The sequence below is a fragment of the Volvox carteri genome (genome assembly GCF_000143455.1).
Source record: "Volvox carteri f. nagariensis unplaced genomic scaffold VOLCAscaffold_94, whole genome shotgun sequence".
Classification (NCBI taxonomy): Eukaryota; Viridiplantae; Chlorophyta; class Chlorophyceae; order Chlamydomonadales; family Volvocaceae; genus Volvox; species Volvox carteri.
In genome coordinates, this window is record NW_003307637.1 from 180,642 (window position 1) to 202,151 (window position 21,510).

The window sequence follows — 21,510 nt, forward strand, 5'->3', positions numbered from 1 at the left end:
CCGCGCACCATCACATCAAGCGGCTTGAGAGGAACGACGTCTACACTTTGAGCGACTTCCGTCGGGTGTACGAGCGGGAAAAAGTGAACTTCCGTCGCTTCTTGCAGGCAAGTCCTCTTCGGCATGTCAGTTAACGGCAGACAGCCGCCAAGCGGCTCTGGTGTACCCTCCCCTCCAAATTCAAGGCAGAGCTATCTCCAGCTCTGCAGCTTAATCCCACTTTTCCATTCCAACTTGAGACACATTCAAATAATTGCCAAGCTGCGAGAACGACAGCTCCCTGTTTATACTGCAGCAGGCCGGCAAACGGACACGAGGCCAACATACGGCCCGCGATCCTCATCCGACCCATTGCATCACCGCGCCGCTGCTGCTCCATTGCCCTTGGACACACACTTGCACAGGACAAGGTGGAGGTGCGGGATGAGGAGCAATTAGCGGCGATGGAGGCATTTTTCCGCGCGCTGCACGGGGACGACACCACGCCATCCGCCGCCACGGCACCAAAGCGGGTCACCAACCAGGCTGGCGCAGCGACCAGCATCGAGGTGGCCCAGGCGGTGCCGGCGGCTGCACCGCCGCCGCCAACGGTGGCTCTTGGCATGACGTGCGAGCAGGTCTGTGATTTGGACTCTCTGCGTTTGAGATATTTGGATGATGGGTTTTTTGAGGGATGCGGATTGGAGTCTGGAGTGGGCTGGAATGCGGGCTGGCTGTGTGTCTCGCCCATACCCCCCCCAGGTGACCCACATCGCGGAGGCCGCGTGTCTCTCCCTTCCCCCCCGCTGCCGACTCCTCCTACGCAGTCTTACCGTACCGTCGGGTGGCTGAGCGCCCACCCAACCAATCAGTCAGTATCCCTCTGTCAGCCAACCCGGCTCCGCGCTACCCCTTCCTCCGCCTCCGTACTCCCCTCCGCAGCCGCCTGAACATCATCACCATCACCACCGCCACCCTAACCACCGCCGCAACCACCACCACCACCACCGGAACCACCACCTCCATGACCGCAGGTGACGCTGAGTGTGGAGGGCAACATCAGCGCGGGCAAGAGCACCTTCCTGTCAATACTCAATCGCCATCTGCTCACCGACAAGGGATTCAGTGTAGGTAATCCGCAAAGAGCTGGGAGGGCCCCCCCCGCCCCATTATGTCGTGTTTCACCAGACAGACAGACAGACAGGCAGCCAAGGCGGTACATGTGCACAGCAGCGAGGATGTGGAGGATCGGAACTGCTTCCTGTGCTGCTGGTATCCTCCCAGGCGCCACGCTAGGCCATTGTTCTGGGTGTTTCCATTGCACCTGCATCGCTTGCTGTTCTCACTTTGAATCACCGTTTGTTGTAATTAGAAAAATCGGTTTTCCGTTACCCAATGTAACCGAATCAGTTCGTCAAGGAGCCCATCGAGAAATGGCAGAGCGTGGGCGGCTCCTCGGTCAATCTGCTGGACCTATTTTATCGGGACCCCGCCCGCATGGCGTACACATTTCAGAACTTCGTGTTCCTGACGCGGGTGCTGCAGGTGGGTGGGTGCCAGTGGTGGTGGTGGTGGTGGTGGTGGCGAATGGGTGATGGTGGATGGGTGGGTGGGCGCGGGATTGGCGGTACGGACCCTCCTTTGCTGCCATGCACCTGGGTCCTCATCGCGCCGCGCAGCCATTTAGACGTCTGTATGTTAATCTGTACGTGTAGTTCCCGGTCCTCTCGCGCACCTTTCATCCTGCACACGGACCCGTGGGCCGGTCTCCCTTCCCTTCGGCTCAACCCGTGTATGGGCTCGGATCCATGGCTTCTTTTCATTCGGCCTTCACGCGCAGGAGCGCGAGACGTACGGCAATGCGAGCAAGGCGAGGCTTCTGGAGCGCTCCGTCTTTTCGGACCGTATGGTGTTCGTGCGAGCCGTACATGCCTCCCTTGACCTGGCGGATCACGAACTGGCCATCTACGACGCCTGGTTCGGGTGAGAGCAGCGAGCTTTTTTGTGTGTTGTGTTCAACACCGCATTGCCTACACGCAGCACCTGTTCTCTACCGCTACCGCCGCCACTACCACCGCAACCCCCCTCCTCCCCCGCTCTAATTCAAACTCATTCTTCCTGTGCCCCTCTCCTCCTCCTGCTCCCCCCTGCCGCAGCCCCATCCTGGCCTCCCTGCCCACGCTGGTCCCCAACGGCCTCATCTACCTGAGGGCCTCCCCCAACACCTGCATGGCTCGACTGAGGAAGAGGGCGCGAAGTGAGGAGGGTGGCATTCCGCTGGACTACCTGAAGGTGTGTGCGGTGTTGGGGGAGGGTTGCCGCTCTGCTGCAGTAGTATTAGTAGTAGTGTCGGTGCCGTGGCAGCAGGGGGGCGAGGTTGATTGTTTGTCGGGCTCTTGCCTGGGCTTTCCCTGCTGATGCTGCTGGTAGTGGTGGTGGTGGTGCCAGTGTTGCGCCATCGCCGCGGATGATACGAGTACTTGCTTGTATTGTAGGCTTGCTGTGGTTTCCATGTGAAAAAAAACAAAGAAAGGTTCTCAAGGGGTCGCGCGGTGCCCGTTCCCTGTGTCACCTTTGTTACGTTTGTTTCGCTGCTGTGTAATAATGGTATCCGTGCTCTGTCGCGTGCGTTCTGCCGTGCATGCCATCCATGAATGACACCTAGGATTGTCTCTCGTGTGTAGAAGATACGGCTAAGGAAGCGAACTCGCGCCCATCCGCGGCTTGCACCCTGGGCTGTCTGGTGACGGCCTGGTGACGGTCTCCCTCCCTAAACCACCCAACCGAATCCCCGATACCCCGCACCCGGCGCCTTTCCTCTACCGGTAATGTGCCTGGACAGAGCCTTCATAACAACCACGAGGACTGGTTGCTGCATGCTGCTACACGAGCAGTAGAGCTGAAACAATGGCTAGCAAGGCAACAAGAGCAGCAGCAACAAGAGCAGCTGCAGCGGCACAACAGCAGCAGCAACACCAACGGTCGCAAGGACGACGGCAGCAACGGTGCTGTGGAGGATGACGAGGATGAGGCGCTGTTAGCGGCGCGGCTCCGCTCCCCATGTGAGGCCTCAACATCTTCGCCGTCCTCGCCATCACCACCATCACCATCACGAGAATGTGTCCCCGCGGTGTCCGCATCCTCGGCTGCGCCGTCGTCTGGCGATTCCGACGTCCTTACGTCTCCCGGGGACGAGGGGCTCACCACGGATGCGGGCTCTGCTGGGGAGCAGCAGCGGGAGCGGCAGCGCCTTCCTTGCCTGGCGGCGTTGCGGCCCCTCAGTGAGGCCCCCCCCGCGGCCCTGGCCCTGGTGGACATTCCAGAGAGCCTGGAGGACAGCCTGCACATCATTGACGCGACCAAGGTACGGTTGGCGGCGAGGATGGCGATGGTGATGATGGCGTGTGGGTGATCTTCCCGGAAGGGGGGAGTTAGGAGGTGGAGGAAGAGGGGGGGAAAGGGTTAGGGAGGCGGCCTGCTTTGTGCTTTCCGGGGTTTCCCATTCGGGGTGTGCGCGTTTCCGCGTCTGCTGGACCCACTCCTGCTGCCGAGTTTTCTTTGCGGTTTACGATTTGGTGTTGTAGCGAGTGCGCCATTGCCGCTTTGCGTGGTGGACTGCTGCTGTCCCTGTATTGCTAGCATTTGCTGATGGAGTTTGTATGCTTGTATGTATGTACAAACGTCTTTGTATGGTCGCAGGTGTCGAATGTGCCTTCTGTGGGTTTCCTGCACCAGCTGCCCTCCCTGGTGGTGGACTGCGACACGGACGTAGATGTGGACGGAGATACGGCGTACGGCGAGAAGATTAGTAACCTGGTACGGCAGGGCGGGGGAGGGTTGCGCTTGTTGTCCCCTGTCCCCAGGACGCGTAGGGGTGCGTGGGAAGAGTCTTCCGTGTGATTCACGGTGACAACTTAGGATTGCATCACAATGCATCACAGGGCGGGAGCAGGTGCTACATGACGAGGAGTGAGAGAGGCAGGTTAAAGGGTTTACGGTCGCATCCGGAAAGGCCCCTAAACGAAATAAGAACACTGTGCGTTGCGGACAGTGAACAGGGCCGCTCCGAAAGGCAGACAACAAAGGGAGGGTCGGCACCCTCTCACATACCAACAAACGCGCGCCCACGTCACGGGCGGACGCGCCCCTTTTAAAGGGATGGACACGCGAGCAGCAACAGCAACGCGGCGTAGAGGGACGAGCTTTCCTCCTCCATCATTTTGTATATCCATTGCCGCCCGCCTACAGCCTATCCCGGCCACTCTAGGTCTCGCCTTTGATGGTACCACTGCCTCTTGTTGAAAGGATACTCGTTTTCCTTGTGCGTGTCATGATATCTGACTGATTTGGGCAGTCCGAGGCTGCTGGCCCTTAGGCCCCGGTTTGTATGGGCCTCCAGGTTACTTACCCCCTTGGAGGGTAACACAACTCCAGAAGGTGGAGTGCGACTCAGACATTACGGTCTTATCCCTCCCCGCCCTCACCCATTTCCTCACCTAACGTACGTTACCTTGCCTCACCTCACCGTAACGTTTCACGGCAGGTCCGAGACTATGCGACCTTCGTGTCCCAGTATCGCGCCGCATGCCACCGGCTAGCCGCGGAGAGCCGCAGCGCAGCTGCTCCCACAGGCGCCGCCGCCGCCACCAGCAGCGGCACCAGCAGCCCCACCAACAGTACCTGCTCCGATTCGTTGAGCTCCGACAGGAAGTTGAGCTCGACTCGGGGCTCAAACTCAAAGCCGAACCCTAAGTTGCGCTCAGCAGCAGGGGTCGGACGGCCTCTGCCGCACCCCGCCACGGACTACTACGTCACGGACGCCGCTGGACGGGTGACGTACCGACCCGTGGTTCCGGACGTGCCCGGAGGTGTGGCCATGGGTGCATCGGCAGCGGCGACGACGACGGCAACAACGCATCAAACGACTGTATTATAGGGGATGTTGCTGGTGTGCGTGAGATTGCACTGCGTGTGGTTGCACCGCCTGCAGCCGCGGTAACGGAGCCCCGCTGGGGGTTGGGTGCATGTGGGTGCGCGCAGCGGCTGAGGTGTTGACATCCTCAGGGCTCTGCTGATACAATGCGCATTGCACTCATTGTATGCCTTCGTTCCCGTTCAGCCCTCGAACTAGCTGGTTGATTCGCTGGCTGCTGCTGCTGCTGCTGTTGCTGCTAGCCTTCTGGCGTGTGGAAGGACAGCTGTGGAGAGGAAGAGCCCTGCGTAGAGGTGGTGGTGGTGGTGCTGCTGCTGCTACTGCTGTGCGTTAATGGCGTGACCGCGTGTGTGTTTGTGTGCATAATAGTTGACTACCTTAAGATGAAGGTAAGGAGACCTGAAATGTGGTTTGCGGTTGAAGACTCCCAAAAGGGCTCTCTTCAGGCTTGGGTGTTTAGACATATCATCCATCCCCCGCATCATCATTATCTTGACGGCTGACTTCCCGAAATGCAACCCTACTCCGTAAGCATCCACACGCGCATGCAAGCGCCGGTTGCACTGCTGGCTGTTGACTGACGGCGGTCCGTAAAGGTGTCAGGAACTTGGAGAGGCGGAGGGGCACCTTTTATTTTGGGAAAGTGGCCGGACAGGGGCTGCGCGGGCTTTGTTCTGTATTTGTATGGCGAGCAGTTTCCAAAGATGGGCTTGAGCCTGCCGTACCGGTCTAAATGGCGTCCTTTAGCCAGGTATGCACGGGGATACCAATGGACTGGGTACCACATACTTGGCATGACAGGATGGCGGGTACGAGCTGTTTCATTAGTCGTACAGTCGTACCATATTGGCTGGCATGATTCCGGTTGCGTTCGTGGTTCATGGCTTTCTTTCCCGCATCTGTTCATCTGCTGTTGCTTTCTTCTTGCCCTGACCCTGTTTGAGCCCCGTTTTGCGCTAATTGATATGGAACTGAATTCTCTATAGACACACATACATACATACATATGTATTTCCCATACATCCTGCTACAGCTATGAGCCTCTTGTGGCCTTCCCTTCGGTTCGACTGCGGTTGACTGCGGGCCTCGCAAGCGTACATTCCGCTGTGGTGCTGGTGTTGGTCATTGGTATATGTACTGCAATAGAGCCCTTTTGCTCCATATGTGGTTGGCTGATATAATCTTTATAATGGTCTGATAGGGTCACTGTAGGGTGGACGGATCCAGCAGCGGGCAGCGGCGAGGCACTATGTATGTATGTATGTATGTATGTGTGCATGTATGCACGTCGCTGCATATCTCCTGCAAGCTGTAACATTATTGTTCAAGGTATGTACCAGTCGGCTCGCTACTTGCCGTGGGGTGATGAGGCGGTGATTGGTGGGCTTACTGCATCCTAAACACGCGATACTTACGAGCTTGTTATGGGACTACTACAAAACGTACCGCACATACGCACCATGGAATCATGGCGCAGGAAGCAGGTGGGCGGGCTGATGCATGCATGTAAGCTTTTACGAAGGGTTGTAACTAGGCATGTAAGCTTTTACTATGTATGCTTGCCGTGGTAGGCGGCGTTCATTAAAAGACTTGGACCCAGGCACCTTAGACTCAGACTCTTAAACACAGACCGAACGCGTTAATGACAAGACTCGAAGTGCCGCTGCTTGTACAAAATTGATATTTCGCCAACTGCTGCTGCAGCAGCAGACGGGCTTCACTTCTCTTGTTCGTTCGCCTGATGCGTCTGGCGGGCAGGCAGGCCACCTACCAAGCTGCAACCGGCTACCAAGGCGCGGTCCTTCCCGCCTTCACCTGGCTCGGTCGATGTGTGTACTGCCATGCAGCGGGGTACCTGCCAGCGGGGCTTCGCGCGCTCAAGGCCGGAACTTGGACTTTGCATGCTTAATTGCTACATGTCCGGCCGAGTGGTGGGTGACACGTCTTGCAATTCAATCGAGAGCCAGCTGGCTATAGGAGTAAACTTACTCCCTGTGCAGTTATTGCTGAACATATGTTATGTAGTGTTATTACAGAGTAGGAGGCTTCTGGGCCACTTGAGCACAAAGTCGTTTCTACGATTTATCACGCCATACAGCGCCATCTACCAATACCACACTGTACTACGCCATATGAACTGCAAGTCCAAGGCGGTTAAACCTGTCTTCTGGGATCCCTCGTCATCCAGTCAACGGAACATCCGCAGGGACAGAGGGTACAGGAATTGCCACCAATCCTGTATGCGAATCTCGGTCCGTCAACTGTGACCTCAACTCCACACCTCAACAGCTAGCCGTGATCCCACGCTCCCGACATTGGGACGATGTTCTACCCTAGGTTGGAACTCAGGACCTTACTCCAGAAGTGTGACCAGATCAAACCCGCTGATCGCTTGGATCCGAATACGCTACTGCCACCATCAGGATCCCAAATCTACCTCTTGCAATACATGTACACCTGCCTCACTATCCCATGAGTTTGGAGGATGCGGGAGTAGTGGCCACACTACGTACTTCTTACCATAGGTTGCCACCTATGACCCACCATCGCCAGCCAGACCTCTGACAAAGAGGCTCGTGTGGGGGTAGCTCGGCGGCGCCTAGTGGTGAATCATACTTACCTGGCCCGCTTCTCGAGGTGGTCAACTTGGCCTCGGTTGTATGATCGGTCTTCGCCTTGCACTTTGCGAGGGCCTTTCGTAGTCGGCCCTTCGGGTGTCCGGCAGGGCTAAATTTTTGAAAGGCTGAGGATCCGCGCAACGCGCGACATCGGCGCCTATCTATAATATATTGGAAAATATTGGCACCAATTCCAAATACATCACTCATCATTCTTGGCATCCAGTATGTCTGCTTCTTGGTCCATATGACTGCACGTCTTCAATCAGGCCGTACATGGTCTGGGAGACCGAGAGCGGTCAGCACAAACAATCAACCAAGCAACTATATACGTGCAAGAATGATAAATACAGCACCAGCGTGCCTCCGCTTAGCAGTTGGACGTAAGCTACACAGCACAACTCAAACGCCCCGGTAGCCCATGCGAGTCAGAACTCGTCAACGGTCGGGTGCCTAACGAGACGGCATTCAACGCCGCGGGCTTCAGGTCAGGAGGCATCGATGGGGATACGACGCGGTGCCGATACGTAGTGAGATTTTTACAGGACACTGCCATTTTTTGCCCATTTTTTGCCCACCGCCGCCTACAAATCATGGAAATTACTGAGGCTGTAATACAATCAGCAATCCTCAATCCCTGTTCTTGGTTTTGCTTTAAGTATGATGCTCAAAAATAATCGCACCTATCGATGTTATGTACCCTCGCTCACTGCACGGACTGCTGTACTCGGGATCGACCCGTGCTGTGTCTAGCCTGTGCTGTGCTGCGCCTGGCTCGTGCTGTGCTGTGCTTCGCCATCCGTTTCCTTTTCGTCAGCTGACGGCCCTTTCCCCGACCCGCCTCACTCTTGCCCCGTGACGCCCCTTTCCCACACTTATACCACTCCTCCGTCGTACGGTACGCACGTGGCATATCGTACAGGAGCAGGTGGATTCCTCTCTACCGCCGGTAGCCAAATACCCCCCTGCCCCCTGCCCCCTGCCCCCTGACACCCCCCGGTACGTGTTACGGAGGTGTTACTACCCCCCAATCTCTCTAGTGCCGTAGGGAGGTCTGTATGGATGTATGACATCCTCCGGGGCCGCTTGAGCAGTGCTGAACGTCAAAACCCCCCCCGACACACAACGATTGCAAGATATGGCTGAATTGATACCTTGTCGCTCAATGTAAGGCAATCCCTGGCAGGCAAGGTGATGCATACCCCATCCATCTACCCGAAACTACCTAAAGAACTTGCATGCAGGAGTAGCCGTACATGTATTGATATTCGGCTTTTTCTTGCTTCAGCTGCTGCCGCATGCCACAGGCAGGCGCGCAGCTTTGGAGCACTCGAATGATATAATGGTAGTAACGCACGAATGTGCCAAACCTTTGCCAAATTGCTGGGAAAGAACCGCGCTACCGCATGATACCGTATTTTATGAAGCAATGGATATTTTAGGATTGCCAGCAGTAACTAATTAGGCCAATACGTGGTAAAACCCCCCCAAGACAAGTGACAACGTTTAGTTGCGGTCAAGCCATAGCACCTATCGTTCCTGCTGTGTTATTCTGCAACCCAGCAGCTAGCCATGACATTGGCAAGTAGTATACCTTGGCCACAATAAATGGCAAACCCTCGGGTTAAGCTGTATCATTTTGGAGTAAATAGCTTAATTTGAGTTGTGATTTAGATAGTGTTGTGTGAGCGTTGCAATTCTAGAAGATAACAAAATAACCCTTAATTCGATGTTTGGCTTCCTTCGAAGCGACATTATTCGCGAAATATGCCATTATCGCGCCGGAGTCACTTGCATTATTTACATTGGGGACGAGATATTTAATCTAAATAGGTTGCGCTTCCCATCTGTCGACCTTCAAGTGCTGGAGAGGCCGCCAAAACCTCCCTTGGCGAAAAACTCACCAATCTTAATAATTGACATATACATTACTGCTATAGGGCAACGGAATAATATATGTAGCTGTTCTTCCCAAATACAGAACGCGTGCTTAGTGTACGATTGGTATTCCGTCGTTGAGTCCCGGCATGGCGGTCAGCTAATCCAGCATGGTGATAACGCTCGGCGGTAACTCCTAGGAACACAAATGCCGGTCAGCGTCATGAAGATTTTACAAATTCGGGTGCCTTCCCCACAATCGGTGCCCACATATTTGCGGGTCCAACTCCAGCAATTGTTACTACTTCCCCTTGCTTAAGGTTTGACTGGATCTTGATAGCTTGTCAGCAACGGGCAAGCTTTTGAGGGGCAGGGGCGTGCCTCATGGCTTTGGGAGAAGGGCCAGCTGCAGGGCATACGGAGAAAACTGAAAAGCAAGAACACGGCAAAGTCGGCATCCAACGGAGCGCCGGTGCCAAGCGTGAGCATGAAGGGCAAGGTCGCCACCCTCACCCCCTGCTCCCATGCCGCTGGTTGGCAGCAGCAGTGCTATTCCTGTTGGAGACCTCTGTGGCGCAGCCATCTAGAGCATACGGCCCCTGGAGGGCCTCCGAAGACCTGAACGAGCAACGTAAGACAGCCAGAAAACGTCATCTTGGTTATTGGATGCTTACTGGCATACTCAAGGAGATAACCCCAAACCTGGGGTAAATGAACGCCCACTTGGAATCACCAGCAGGCACGGCGTGCATGCCCTGCCGACACAAGGCCCGCATACGTAACATACCTCGGCCTGCTGCTGCATGCATCACGCCTCCTTGCATAGCTTACCTCGTCCAGAGGACGTTGCCCTCTTGTGTGCGGGCAGCACGGTGATAATCCGGTCGGATCAACTGAAACGCCATTCCTCAATCATACCATCTGATCCCGCCCTACCCCGCCTACCCGCCCTACCTACCGCTACTCTGCAGACAAGGCCGTCCTCAGCTTCATCCTTAGCGGTGACACGGGCTTCTGGAGCCAACCCGCGGTGGCTTACCGCATAGGCTTTGGAACTGCACCTTGGCGCTGCATCAGCGACTGCCAAGCACAGTACTACGCCAACACTCAGCAATGTGCACCTGACTGCTCCAGGCAGACGTACTGTATTCCTGGAGGTGCGCATGCGTGCCAGCAGCGGCATCTCATGGGAATTGCTTGCCTTAAAGACCTTCAGATTACGAAAGCATGCCTACATATATCCACACAATGTCAATTACGTGTGTGTGCCTGCCACCCACAGCGGCTAAGGGCATCTGGAGGTATCTTAGAACAAACCCCCGGTGATGATAGCATTGACTTGTTGCAACACGCACCCACACACGCACACACACACCCACACGCACCCACCCACACACACCCACACGCACCCACACACACGCACACACACGCACCCACACACACGCAGATCCGGCGTTCAGCGACACGAGAATCACCTGCTGTGCACTCAGCCTCCTAGACCAGTCGTACAGCTTCGGTCATCCACCCAACGCGACTGTGCGGGAGTGGTGCAACGCATACCCTTCCTGGTGCGTGGGTGAAGGTCTTGCTACGGTGCGCGGTGCGCTGTGGATGCTTACCCTCCATCTGCTGGCCGGTTCAGAGATTCATAACGGCATATTGAAATTGATCGTTGTGCGATTTGTATGAATGGGTGCAGGGTCGGTAGTCACGTCTGTAAAATTGAGGAGTGTCTATAAACCATCTACCTCCAGGCATATCAATTAGTACACCATAGCGCGATCTATAGAACTTTCTATGCAACGACTGAAATCATGAATTTTATTTCTCTGTCCTATCTATATAAGATGGCCCTGCCTATAGACCAGCCTATAACAAAACTTACCGACGCAGTATGTGTTGTTCCTGTTGCTCAGATTGCTCCCGAAATTTGAAATAAAAAAATGAATGCGTATTGGTTTTATGCTCAGATATCTAGGGCCCCCATAGAACGAAAGCCGTTATGGTTGCGCGCGTGTATGACACATGCATACGTCTCATGTCGTTCATGCCATTCAGCACTATGTGCTGTATGTGTAGCTGGCAAAAGGCAGTAAATCATGATAGAGGGAGGGGGTGCTGCAAGCTGCCGGCATTCATAGGGTTCGTGGTTCTACCTCTATAGTTGTTTTTCTTATCTATTCACCATGATGATGCAGCAACATGTAACAGCGTGTGTGTATGCGCATCCCCGCATCCCCACTGCACGGGCGCCCAAGGTCTCCCTCGTCCTTGTCGTGTTGATTCTTCGTATGCCTGAGGCTGAGACATTGATTGCCGCTCAGGGGCTCCGCTCCAAGGCCTAGCGTGTGCGACTTCAACGTATACGCTGCACGAGGCCTAAGTCCGCCCCTCGGCGCCCAAGACCCCTTCCTATCCGTGTCATGCGAGCGGATGGACACGGTGACCTTCTACGTGAACGGCACCACGTACCGCAGCGATACAGCGAGGCGGATCATCTTCAGGAAGGATATCAAACAGACCAAGGTCACGCGCAATAACGTCAAGCGAATGTGGGTCGGTATACGTGAAGGGGCTATCAAAATCATTCAATCAATAATGTGCTGTCTATGTATCTATATCCATAAGGATGATTAGTGTGATGCTGGGACCCCCAAGGATTTAGGGACGCGGTTGCCCAGATAGGCAACTAGGCCACTATATTAACAAAAGTGGATGGATGTAGAAAGTACTGCATGCTGCGGGTGTCGTTCAGCAGACTTGGCAAGGTCCCAATCCACAGATAATGGACAACAACAGCTTGCCTGCCTGCTAGACGACTCGGAACTTTTCTTACGCCAGGCCCAGCCTATGTATACGTTCGTACGTACGATACGTACGTACAATATGTACGTACGATATGTACGTACGATATGTACATACGATATGTACGTACAATATGTACGTACAATGTGTACGCACGTGCGTGTTTAGTGTAGCTGCCACTGAAGCGAGATATTCCAAAGCCAGCGGATGGAACTGACCGAAGCATACGGATAGATTTATGTGCTTCAAGTGTGCGCATCAGCTTTGCGTGCCCGAGGATGAGGGGACCAGTCCCCTGCCAAGGACCATATACATCCACTCAACCCATAGCCCCTTTATCCCGACCCCAAGGTGCCGACCGTTACTCGGGTTGATAATAAATATAAGTTCGTAACGAATTTATACTACTATTATACATTACATTTAAAATATCCGCAGCTGAACCCATATGCTGAACTAATTAGTTATTTTGTTCGCAAAACCGCCTAGGCTTGTTTGGGTCTTCTTACGAGCCGTAAAGGGCTCATCGAGCTTTTTAGTCATCATCATGCATTCTTGCTAGTGATATACCTTATCATGCGATGAGTCTACGAGTGGCGGTCACTCATAACTGCCTCTATTTGTACCGCCCAAGTGTACATAAGAAACTAGCATTACGACATTCATGCAGATACGATGCAAGCAATACGAAGAGATCACGGTGTAAGGTTTTCCACAAAACCGCTGATGAGCTTCCAACTACTAGCTCTTCTTGGGGTGTCTCTCCTACCCCAAGAGGAAACTCCGAGTTTCCCAGGAGTCCGGGGCTTTAGTTAGTCAGGGAAGCGAAGAACACGATCTTAAGGAAGTTCATTTAACTGGAGATATGAACCAGGTAGTGGAAACAACTGATTTGTAAAAGTTAATTGGCCGTGCAGGCACGTGCGCACTTGCACACGTGCGAGCACAGGACAGTGAATTAGCAGGCACGCGATACGCGAGTCATCACATACATACATGCCTGCGTGCATATGCATCAGTTGAATGGCTGGTTCTTTCCATCCGACGCGCTCCCCCATGCCACAACATGCATGCTCGCGCCGCGCGTAGCTCCCTCCGCCACGTGGCCGCTTGGCATCACCCAGCCGTCGATATCACCGAGCCTCCGCAGTTCGCCTTGGTGGATGACCTGGTGTGCCTGCCGCTTGAGGAACTGTGAGTACTGTGGGCCAGATCATCTAGCTGCCAGCCAGTTATTATAGAGCTTGTAGTACTATGATGGATGGGTTCCGCTGCTGCTGCTGCTGCTGCAGCTGCCTTTTTCAATACGTAGTCAGGGCGCGTACTGTCCGCGTCCGTTAGCGGCAGCTGCCGGGAGAGGGGGGAAGTCCCTAGATGCCTCTGACTTGGCTCCCCGGTACCGTTCACCACGCGCCAATCCAGACGTTACATGGGACACAGGCCCGTGTCGTTCAGTGTCCTGTCCTTGTCCCGTCCTGAACTTTCCGCTCCTATTAAGACCTGACCATCGCGTCAACCCCTACGACCTCCTCAAATATGTGTGCTTTGGTGCTATTGCAGCTATTTCGAAGACGTGGCCTTCCGCGACGTTTTTGAAAGCCTGGCTGTCATCCCGGATTTGAGCGGCCCGGGAAACTCCACATTTGACCTGTAAGTGCTTGCGCAAAAAGCATTGCTGGAGCAGAAACGTGTGTATAGGCTAATAGTAGATGGGCGCTGTCCTCTCCTTTCCTTTCCTCTGTTGCGGCACGTGCGGGCTGACGACGGGCGAGGAAACGGAAACGCAAGGACTAGGATAGCCTAGTGTGTTGTACGTGCCACAAACACGTGCACAATAGCGGGTAGCTGCGGGTATGTACGCACCTCGCAAGAATGCGTATATGCACGAGTACCTTACATTGCATACGTATCCTCTTGGATGTAGAGCGGCGGAGGGCGCCTTTTTGACAGCCGTGCATCTTATCCAACGGTCCTCGATCAAGGCGTTATCGTCCGCCTTTGTCAGATTATTAAGACCGTCCGTTCCCGTCGAAAGCATGCAAAGATGCTTGTTATGTACGCACATACGTGCGTTGGTATATATGCCAATATGCGGGCCGTCTGTACTCATATAACCCCACTTTTTATATTTGCTGCCGAAAACGTTTTTAGGCGGCAGCGTGCCCGTCTAGTAACCAAGTAACGGTGCGATGTCCGGATTCGTTGTAACCTTGCCCTGTCCAGTTGTCCTGTCCCGTTATCCTGTCCATCTGCATGAGAATTACAGTGAGATGTGTAATGCAAATACATCACATGTCTGGTGCGCACCATCCGGAGTTGGCGCTGACCTGGCCTGGCCTAACCGGTCCGCCGCTACCTGACTTCCCTCTAATCCGCCGTTGGATACGTTGGTGGTCAATTTTGTTCCGTCGGTGTGCTCAACACCAAACCAACAAAAAAACCCGATCTATAAACCTGGCGTGTAGGTTCAACTACACCACGTGGAAGTGCGACCCTATGAATTTGACGTCCATGGATTTGACGTTGTACGGCCTGAACGGAACAATTACCCCCCACCTATCCAATGGAACCTTGCCCTGGAGCCTCCTTACGAGTAAGCTTAAGGAAAGGATGTTCCTTCCGAAGCTCTGTGGCTGCCATGCATGTATACATCAGTGGAATACACAGTCAATCCTTGCTTCTTACGGAACCTGTGCATCCATCCGCATCTATATGCGCCGCTGTAATAAGTATGAGCAGCACGGATTTTTTATTTTTAGCAGCGAAAATTCACAATGGATGAGGTATTCGAAGCTGGTCGGTGTGAAGCAGACGAGGCCCCCCGGTTCCCCGCTTGCATCCGTGTCCTGTGAACAGTGGATTGCGGCCTGGTAAGGGCGCTGGTGCGACGCGCTTTTTCCAGTCTCAACCCCAACCTGGCGTTGCGCGATAGTGCCTATCGGAGGTGCATGTTCGCACCCTTTACGGAGCTCAACGCGATCAGGTTGGTGGTAGGTGCGCAACGAAGGGAGGCTTTCGTTTCACAGCACGGCGTGAATGAACTGCCTCGCGTCGTAACATTTTGTATGCTGCATAGTCATAGGAGTGCAAGCCATAGAGTTGTAATAACTGTGGCGCGCAAATGCCCTGCAATAATGCACCTCATAATGCACCTCCATTTCCGACGGCGCTGCATTACAGTAGCCCCCCAACGCGCGAGACCCATCTACGATACGTGCAAGGGTCTGCAGGCCTTCGTCTCATGACTAGTAGTGCGTAAAAGCTGGCGGTAAAGGCACTGGAATTTTAATGCAGCGCGCCCACCGAGGTTACGAACTCTGCAACGGCCTTGCCGTAGGACGGCGTTGATGCAGCATGCTGCTGCTATAGGACGATGCGCGTTGCCATCCAAAATAGTTTTTCAGCCTTCTGCTTTCCATTAAGCTTCTCGCTGCTCGGAGGAGCTAGCTCCGAATGACGAATTGCTGTGATGGTCCAATTCCCAACAAACGCCAAGCCATACATATTTATTGCGTATCGAGGCTTTTTCAAATGGATACGTAAAAAATGTAATAGCCTTAACGTTCCTCTGATAGCGTTGTCACGGCGGGTGTCTTCGGAAACTTATCTATCAACATGCGTACCTGGTTGCCGCACATCACGTAATAAGCCCTACCTACATGTACGTACACGTGATTTTGGGCTGATAATTTTGTGTTACGTATACATACCGATTTCTTGAGTTTTCTTTTTATTATTGACTCTACATATTGACTCTACATAAATAAAAGCGAGGATGAAGAAAATTTGGGTTGGTTGGAACTAAGCCATCGTTCTCACTGGCCTTCCGGGCAGGTGGTCCGGTCGAGCCCGCCTGGATTTGAACGAAGATCTCCGGAAGGCACTGGACTCCGTCAAGTTCGGTAACCAGACATTGCCAAGGGGTTGGCTTCCCCCTGCACCTGACCCGGTGGCCCCGCGGCCTTTCCTGCCGGATACATTGAAGACCCTCACCATTAAACGCACGAACGATGGCAGCCATCCAACAAAGCGCTGGTGCGGAAAGCCGTTGATCAGGGGTTTTCTTCCTGCGGAATGGGCGCTGCTGAAGAACCTGGAGTACCTGTGAGTACCTATTGCTGCAGTTCACTGTGACTGTTGCTAGACGTGTGTTGTGTGTTGTATGTGTGTGTGTGTGTGTGTTGTTGTGCCTCTGTTTGTGTGTGTGTGTGTGTGTCTGTGTGAACGTTACAAGTATCTGACCGTGTCTGTGGGTGTCTGTTACACATCGATCCGGGGCTGACGCGGGGAAGGAGCACCTAACCGTACCCCAACAGGAACGACCGCCGAACCACTCTGTGTGTGCGTGTCTCTGCGTGTTACACCTTCTGGAGTTACCGCCGGGGGCCGCCCAATCATACATACACCTAGAGGGCCCTCACGAGGGGGCCCAAGGGCCCTGAGGGGGGCGGACGTAAGGCTGTGTCCGAATGCAGGGCGAAGCTTCCCGAACATCTGTTCATGTGCAGGGCCCTTCGTTTCCATAGCATCTGCATGCTGCTACGCGGAGAGATACTGCAATAATTTGGCGTGCATGTATACATTGAAATGCTCGTGTAATGCTGCAGGGACCTAAGCGACGACATGGGTGAGGGCCTAATCGAGGGTCCCATCCCCAGCACCTGGCTGATGATGACCAAGCTGAGGATAATGTAAGCGAAGTAAGGCCAGGTGCCGTCAAAGCAAAGCCTTGATCCAAATTAGGTCCTTTGGGTTGCTTAGGTCATTTCGGCCCTTTTCTTGGCCGCGTGTGAGTCGTACATACTTACGTACATGCCTTCATCCTGTGTTATCATAGGTGCTGCGGCCTGTCAATACGAGCACATAGCGGCGGTCAATGCAACATGTCATAACGCGAATGCTGCAAGTATAACCAAGCCCTCTCCCCGGTCTCACCTCCTTTTGTTGCAATGTAGCAACCTAACAGGCCACCCAAATTTCTGCAAGGACTGGCACAGGTAGGCCGCCGTAGCCGTAGCCTGTGCGCTAGGGTATTAACATGGTGCATCATTATGTAGCATGCAACTGCTGTAGATAGCCATCGACGAGGTCATCAACCCATGTAGAGCTTAGTTGGGCATGCTGCTGGGCTGAATGGTAAAGAGCAGCTTATCCGCGATGCCTATAGCTATGTACAAATGTCGGTACCCCAGTGCATGTTTTCCCACAAACTACTGCATTATTACTGCACTACTGCATTATTGTCCCTCTGTTCCGTGTATTCCGAATGGGAATTACAAACATTGGCAACCTGCTGGGTACGTGTATATGGAGCATTAGGGGAAATGTGGGAGCAGCTCCGGGGCCGTATTATTGTTTAGACATCTGCCGTACACAACCTTGTGTGGGCTATAATCCTTCTTCCAGCTAATTGCCGAGGCCCCGCGCGGCCCATCTCTTATTTCCGTGCCTCACGGCTTCATGTATCCTTCGCAGCTTATAAGTAAAGGATCAATAAAGGCCTCTGGAAGTGTAAATAGCCTGGGGGGCCTATCACGGGAGGTCTGCATCCGCCAATCGGTAAACTTTTCTGAAGTCGTGATATAACAGAAGGCCTGGCGCAAGGCGAGACCATGCCCCGTGTGCATGCCCATGCTTGCCTATGCGCGTCTCATCTTTGCATCATACTAACCCTCTCGTACAATAATACCCCGTCTACATAAATACGTTTCTCTCGCGCGACATCAAGCGGTCCTTGAATCATCAAATTGCCGATTGCCCTCCCTCCTCTGACAGATTGGTCTCCCATTACATCAATGACTTCTGCCGCTACTTATTTGCAATACATCAGCGACAAGAAATATCGAATTTTCCGTCCGACTTATGCGGATCTGCCGATAGGAGGCATTATTATGGTTCCGGTTTTCTGACTCCCAACGGGACTGCGGACGACCCGAAGACTGTCTGGTCGGTGAACGTGACGGTGTTCGACTTGGATGGTCTTGGATGGCAATGGTACGACTCGACTACCGGCGAAGGTGCGTGAGCCCGGACGTTCTTACTGCTCATCAGCTTGTAGGCCTAGGGTTCTATGCTGCTGTCGTCAGGGCGCCATGCGCACCCTGACAGCAGCAGGTTTGCAAACATGAGAGTCACGCAACGCAAGCCATCCTTGCCCAGCACGTATCCATTCCGGCCCAGTAGGTGGGCTAGGTAGCGAGCCGTCAAGGCACATACACTTCTGGAGTACACGGATTGCCTCCTCCGTATGTATGTTGTTACAGGGTGGTTAACTTCGCCAGCGGCCCCCTTTCCCGGGGCAGTCCCTGCTCTCCCCTGCTAGAGGGGCACCCTAATCCGTCACCCCATCCGACTTCAGAATGTATTCGTTGGGTTCGGCAACTCACCACCAGCATCCAACCAAATCTAGCGGATCAACGGCGCATCAACTTAGTTCCTGGTCAGCTCGCAAGTTGATATTATCACGTCCTACACCGTCCATAAGATGGGGGGCCACCTCCCATTTCATCACTCCTCAAACACCCGAGGAGCCGGCAGGCGGATTTGAACCCGGGTCGACTGGGTCAACTGGGAGCAGAAGTCAGGCCTTAACCTCTGCCAGCCGCCTGCCTGTGAATGTTCGCGGGGGGATCTACGCCGGCTTTTACAATGTGGGCCAAGACAGCATCCTACAGCAAGTGACAACACACACACACATTCGTAGGATTAGGTTTAGATGGTTCAGAAGGCGGCATTAGGCTGTATGCAGTGTATCCGGCGTCCTTTGTTGGCCTCCCTTTGCTGGGCGGGAAATTATACCTACGAACTTGGTTCGTTAGCTCTTAATCCCCTAAACCCTAAGTACACGCACAACTTGGCGCTCCAAAGGACAGCACAGGGGCGCTCATCAGTGCACACACACAGCACGGCGCATGTGATGCACGATATGTGACATGTACGAAAAAGAAAAAATGAGAACCGACGTGGTGTTTTACTTGCCTGATGGCTCTTACACCTGCCTTGTTGGTGACCCTGCACGAAGCATGCACACGTTTTTCAAGACGAGAACATCTCCTACACCTCCATTGTGCTATTCCGTAGCTAGGTCCCACGCACGCATGACCATTACGAGTATGGTCGCTTACTTAGAGCACCTCCTTGTGATATACATACACACACACAGCCGGCTACACCAACGTCATTGCGCCGGATAGCAGGTGCTGTTGGGACACATTCAGCGACTACTTCAAGGCGCACAACTACACCATTACGGCACCTAACAACACAACGTGGAAAAGAGAATACCACTACGGCTCGCTTTACGAGGCCTGGGACTTTTGTGAAACGCACCGACCTGCGTGGTTCGGGGCAGCACCTAAAGCAACGGGGTTGAGGCCGCCAACATTTCCAGCGACACCCAAGCCGCCAGACATTCCCTCCGCACCGCCGCTCCCGCCAGCCGCCTTGGGGGTTACCCGGAGCACATCGACCCCGAGGCCACCCCTGTTCCCACCTCTGCCTGGAAACTCCCCGCTGCTACCCAACGCTCCTCCCCAGCCACCTAGAAAGCCCCGATATCCAGGGAAATGGGCTGGTGCATGGTCGTACCGACCAGAACTGCCTCCGAGACCACCACCCTCGCCCCTGCCGCCACCGTCAACTCCAAGAGCACCCTCCCGTCCGTCGGCGCCGCCCATCGACTGCTCTCTGGCCGCGCCCCAAATTAGTTTTGCCATTCCCAACATCTCGCGAGGCGCCTTCTTCATCGCTGTTTTAATTCCTGACGGCCCGGACCAATATTGCATGTCATGTGGCTGCAATCTGACGTACACAGTGCTGGATCATGGGGTGTCGGTTCTCTACGCCTTATCCCAACCTGCATCCCCGGCCTCCGAGCCGCCGCCGCCGCCGCCACCTGCGCTGTCTGCTGCCGCGGCCCGTGGCCCCAGCCCGAAATCCAGTAACGGCGCGAGTGCTGATGATTCCACCAATGGCGTCTTAAGCGATTACAGTGATGGGGACACCGGCTATGGGGGCAGCAGTGAGCTCACAGTCAGCCCGATAGAGAGCATCAGCAGCTATGGCCTGCGCCGGGTGATGCAGCAGGGCAGTCCATCACCCACAGGGTCGTTGTCGCTCCCCAGCCTACCCGCTCTAGACACGCTCCTGGCGCGCGGCACCAGCACGGCAGCCGGGCTAAATCCGGGTGTGCTCAAGGTGGGCATGCGTGTATATCTCGAAAGAACGGTAGGACGACATAAGCAAGGGTTAAAAGCGACTGAGCAATTCATGGAAGATGCTACCATTCTACATGGGTACTCGTGCGTATGTATGTCTACCTTGGGGACGCTTTCATAATTTCCTTCATTCCTTTAGCTGGGTAAACAGATCGGGCTTAGTCGCTTTGGTGGCGAACTTCTTGCCATCGGAATGAATACCTCGCTTGCTTCATCATTTGGGGCGCGACTGCACGGAGGGCTAAACACGGGGAGGGGGCGGGGGAAGGGCTTACACGGCGGCAAGTGTAAGCCCGCCCGTCCCAGCGGTTATGTTACCCCAGCAGCTGCTTGACAAAATCAAGGAATCAAGCAATAATGTTGGTGGGAGGTTTCCGCCTGCCGTGTAGTACTGTAGCTTTTGCATATCGCGTGTGGGCGGGGATGCCTGTCTTGCGAGCTTTATACGTAGTACTTGTATGTATGTCCCCAAACTCCCAATTTCTTGTGCTCTTCGTCCTCCCCTCTTTTAGTGATTGCATGTCTCTTGTTGCGGTGCTTTCAGGATTTCAATATGACCACTGCGATCGGCTCTGGCTGCGATCGGCAAGTTTGGGGAGGCATCGCTGCGGCATGGCGGATGGAGCCGGCGACCAGTGGGGATTACCTTTTCAAAATCCAGGTGATAAAATCCGGCAGCTAGGTATGTATGTACCTGCCCATACATACATACATACATACATACGTATATAAATACCTGATGGCGTCGTAACTTTTCAAATGTCGCAGCACCTCATTGCCGACCCAGGCTTTACTGCTGTGGTGTTGTGAGTTGTTGAAAGCCCCAACAATCACTTCGCAGCGATCTAGGTTTCGATTGCATGCATAAAATAATGGCGACCGCATGGGTTGCGCGTGATTATGGCATTCCGCCGCACCTTAACACCACCGATGTAAGCACGTACACACATTTCCGAGTGCGGCTCGGGTCATCATTAAAACATGTACGTACGTGAGGTCTGGTACGGATGCTGGAACGTATGTGGTCCCACCGCAACTCTTATCGTTCCCTTAGGTCGTTTGCCTCCTTTATCACTTGCTT

The 21,510-nt window shown here is 54.1% G+C and overlaps 1 protein-coding gene across 1 annotated transcript; it reads left to right on the forward strand.

Annotated features, from left to right (window-relative positions):
• Nucleotides 1-1,019: 1,019 nt before the first annotated feature.
• Nucleotides 1,020-2,869, forward strand: VOLCADRAFT_33236 (uncharacterized protein; the record flags this gene model as incomplete). Its single annotated transcript, XM_002958412.1, has 5 exons — nucleotides 1,020-1,106; nucleotides 1,390-1,524; nucleotides 1,820-1,962; nucleotides 2,136-2,273; nucleotides 2,824-2,869. Coding segments are annotated over 5 exons (549 nt in total), but the record flags the coding sequence as incomplete, so codon positions are not given.
• Nucleotides 2,870-21,510: the final 18,641 nt, after the last annotated feature.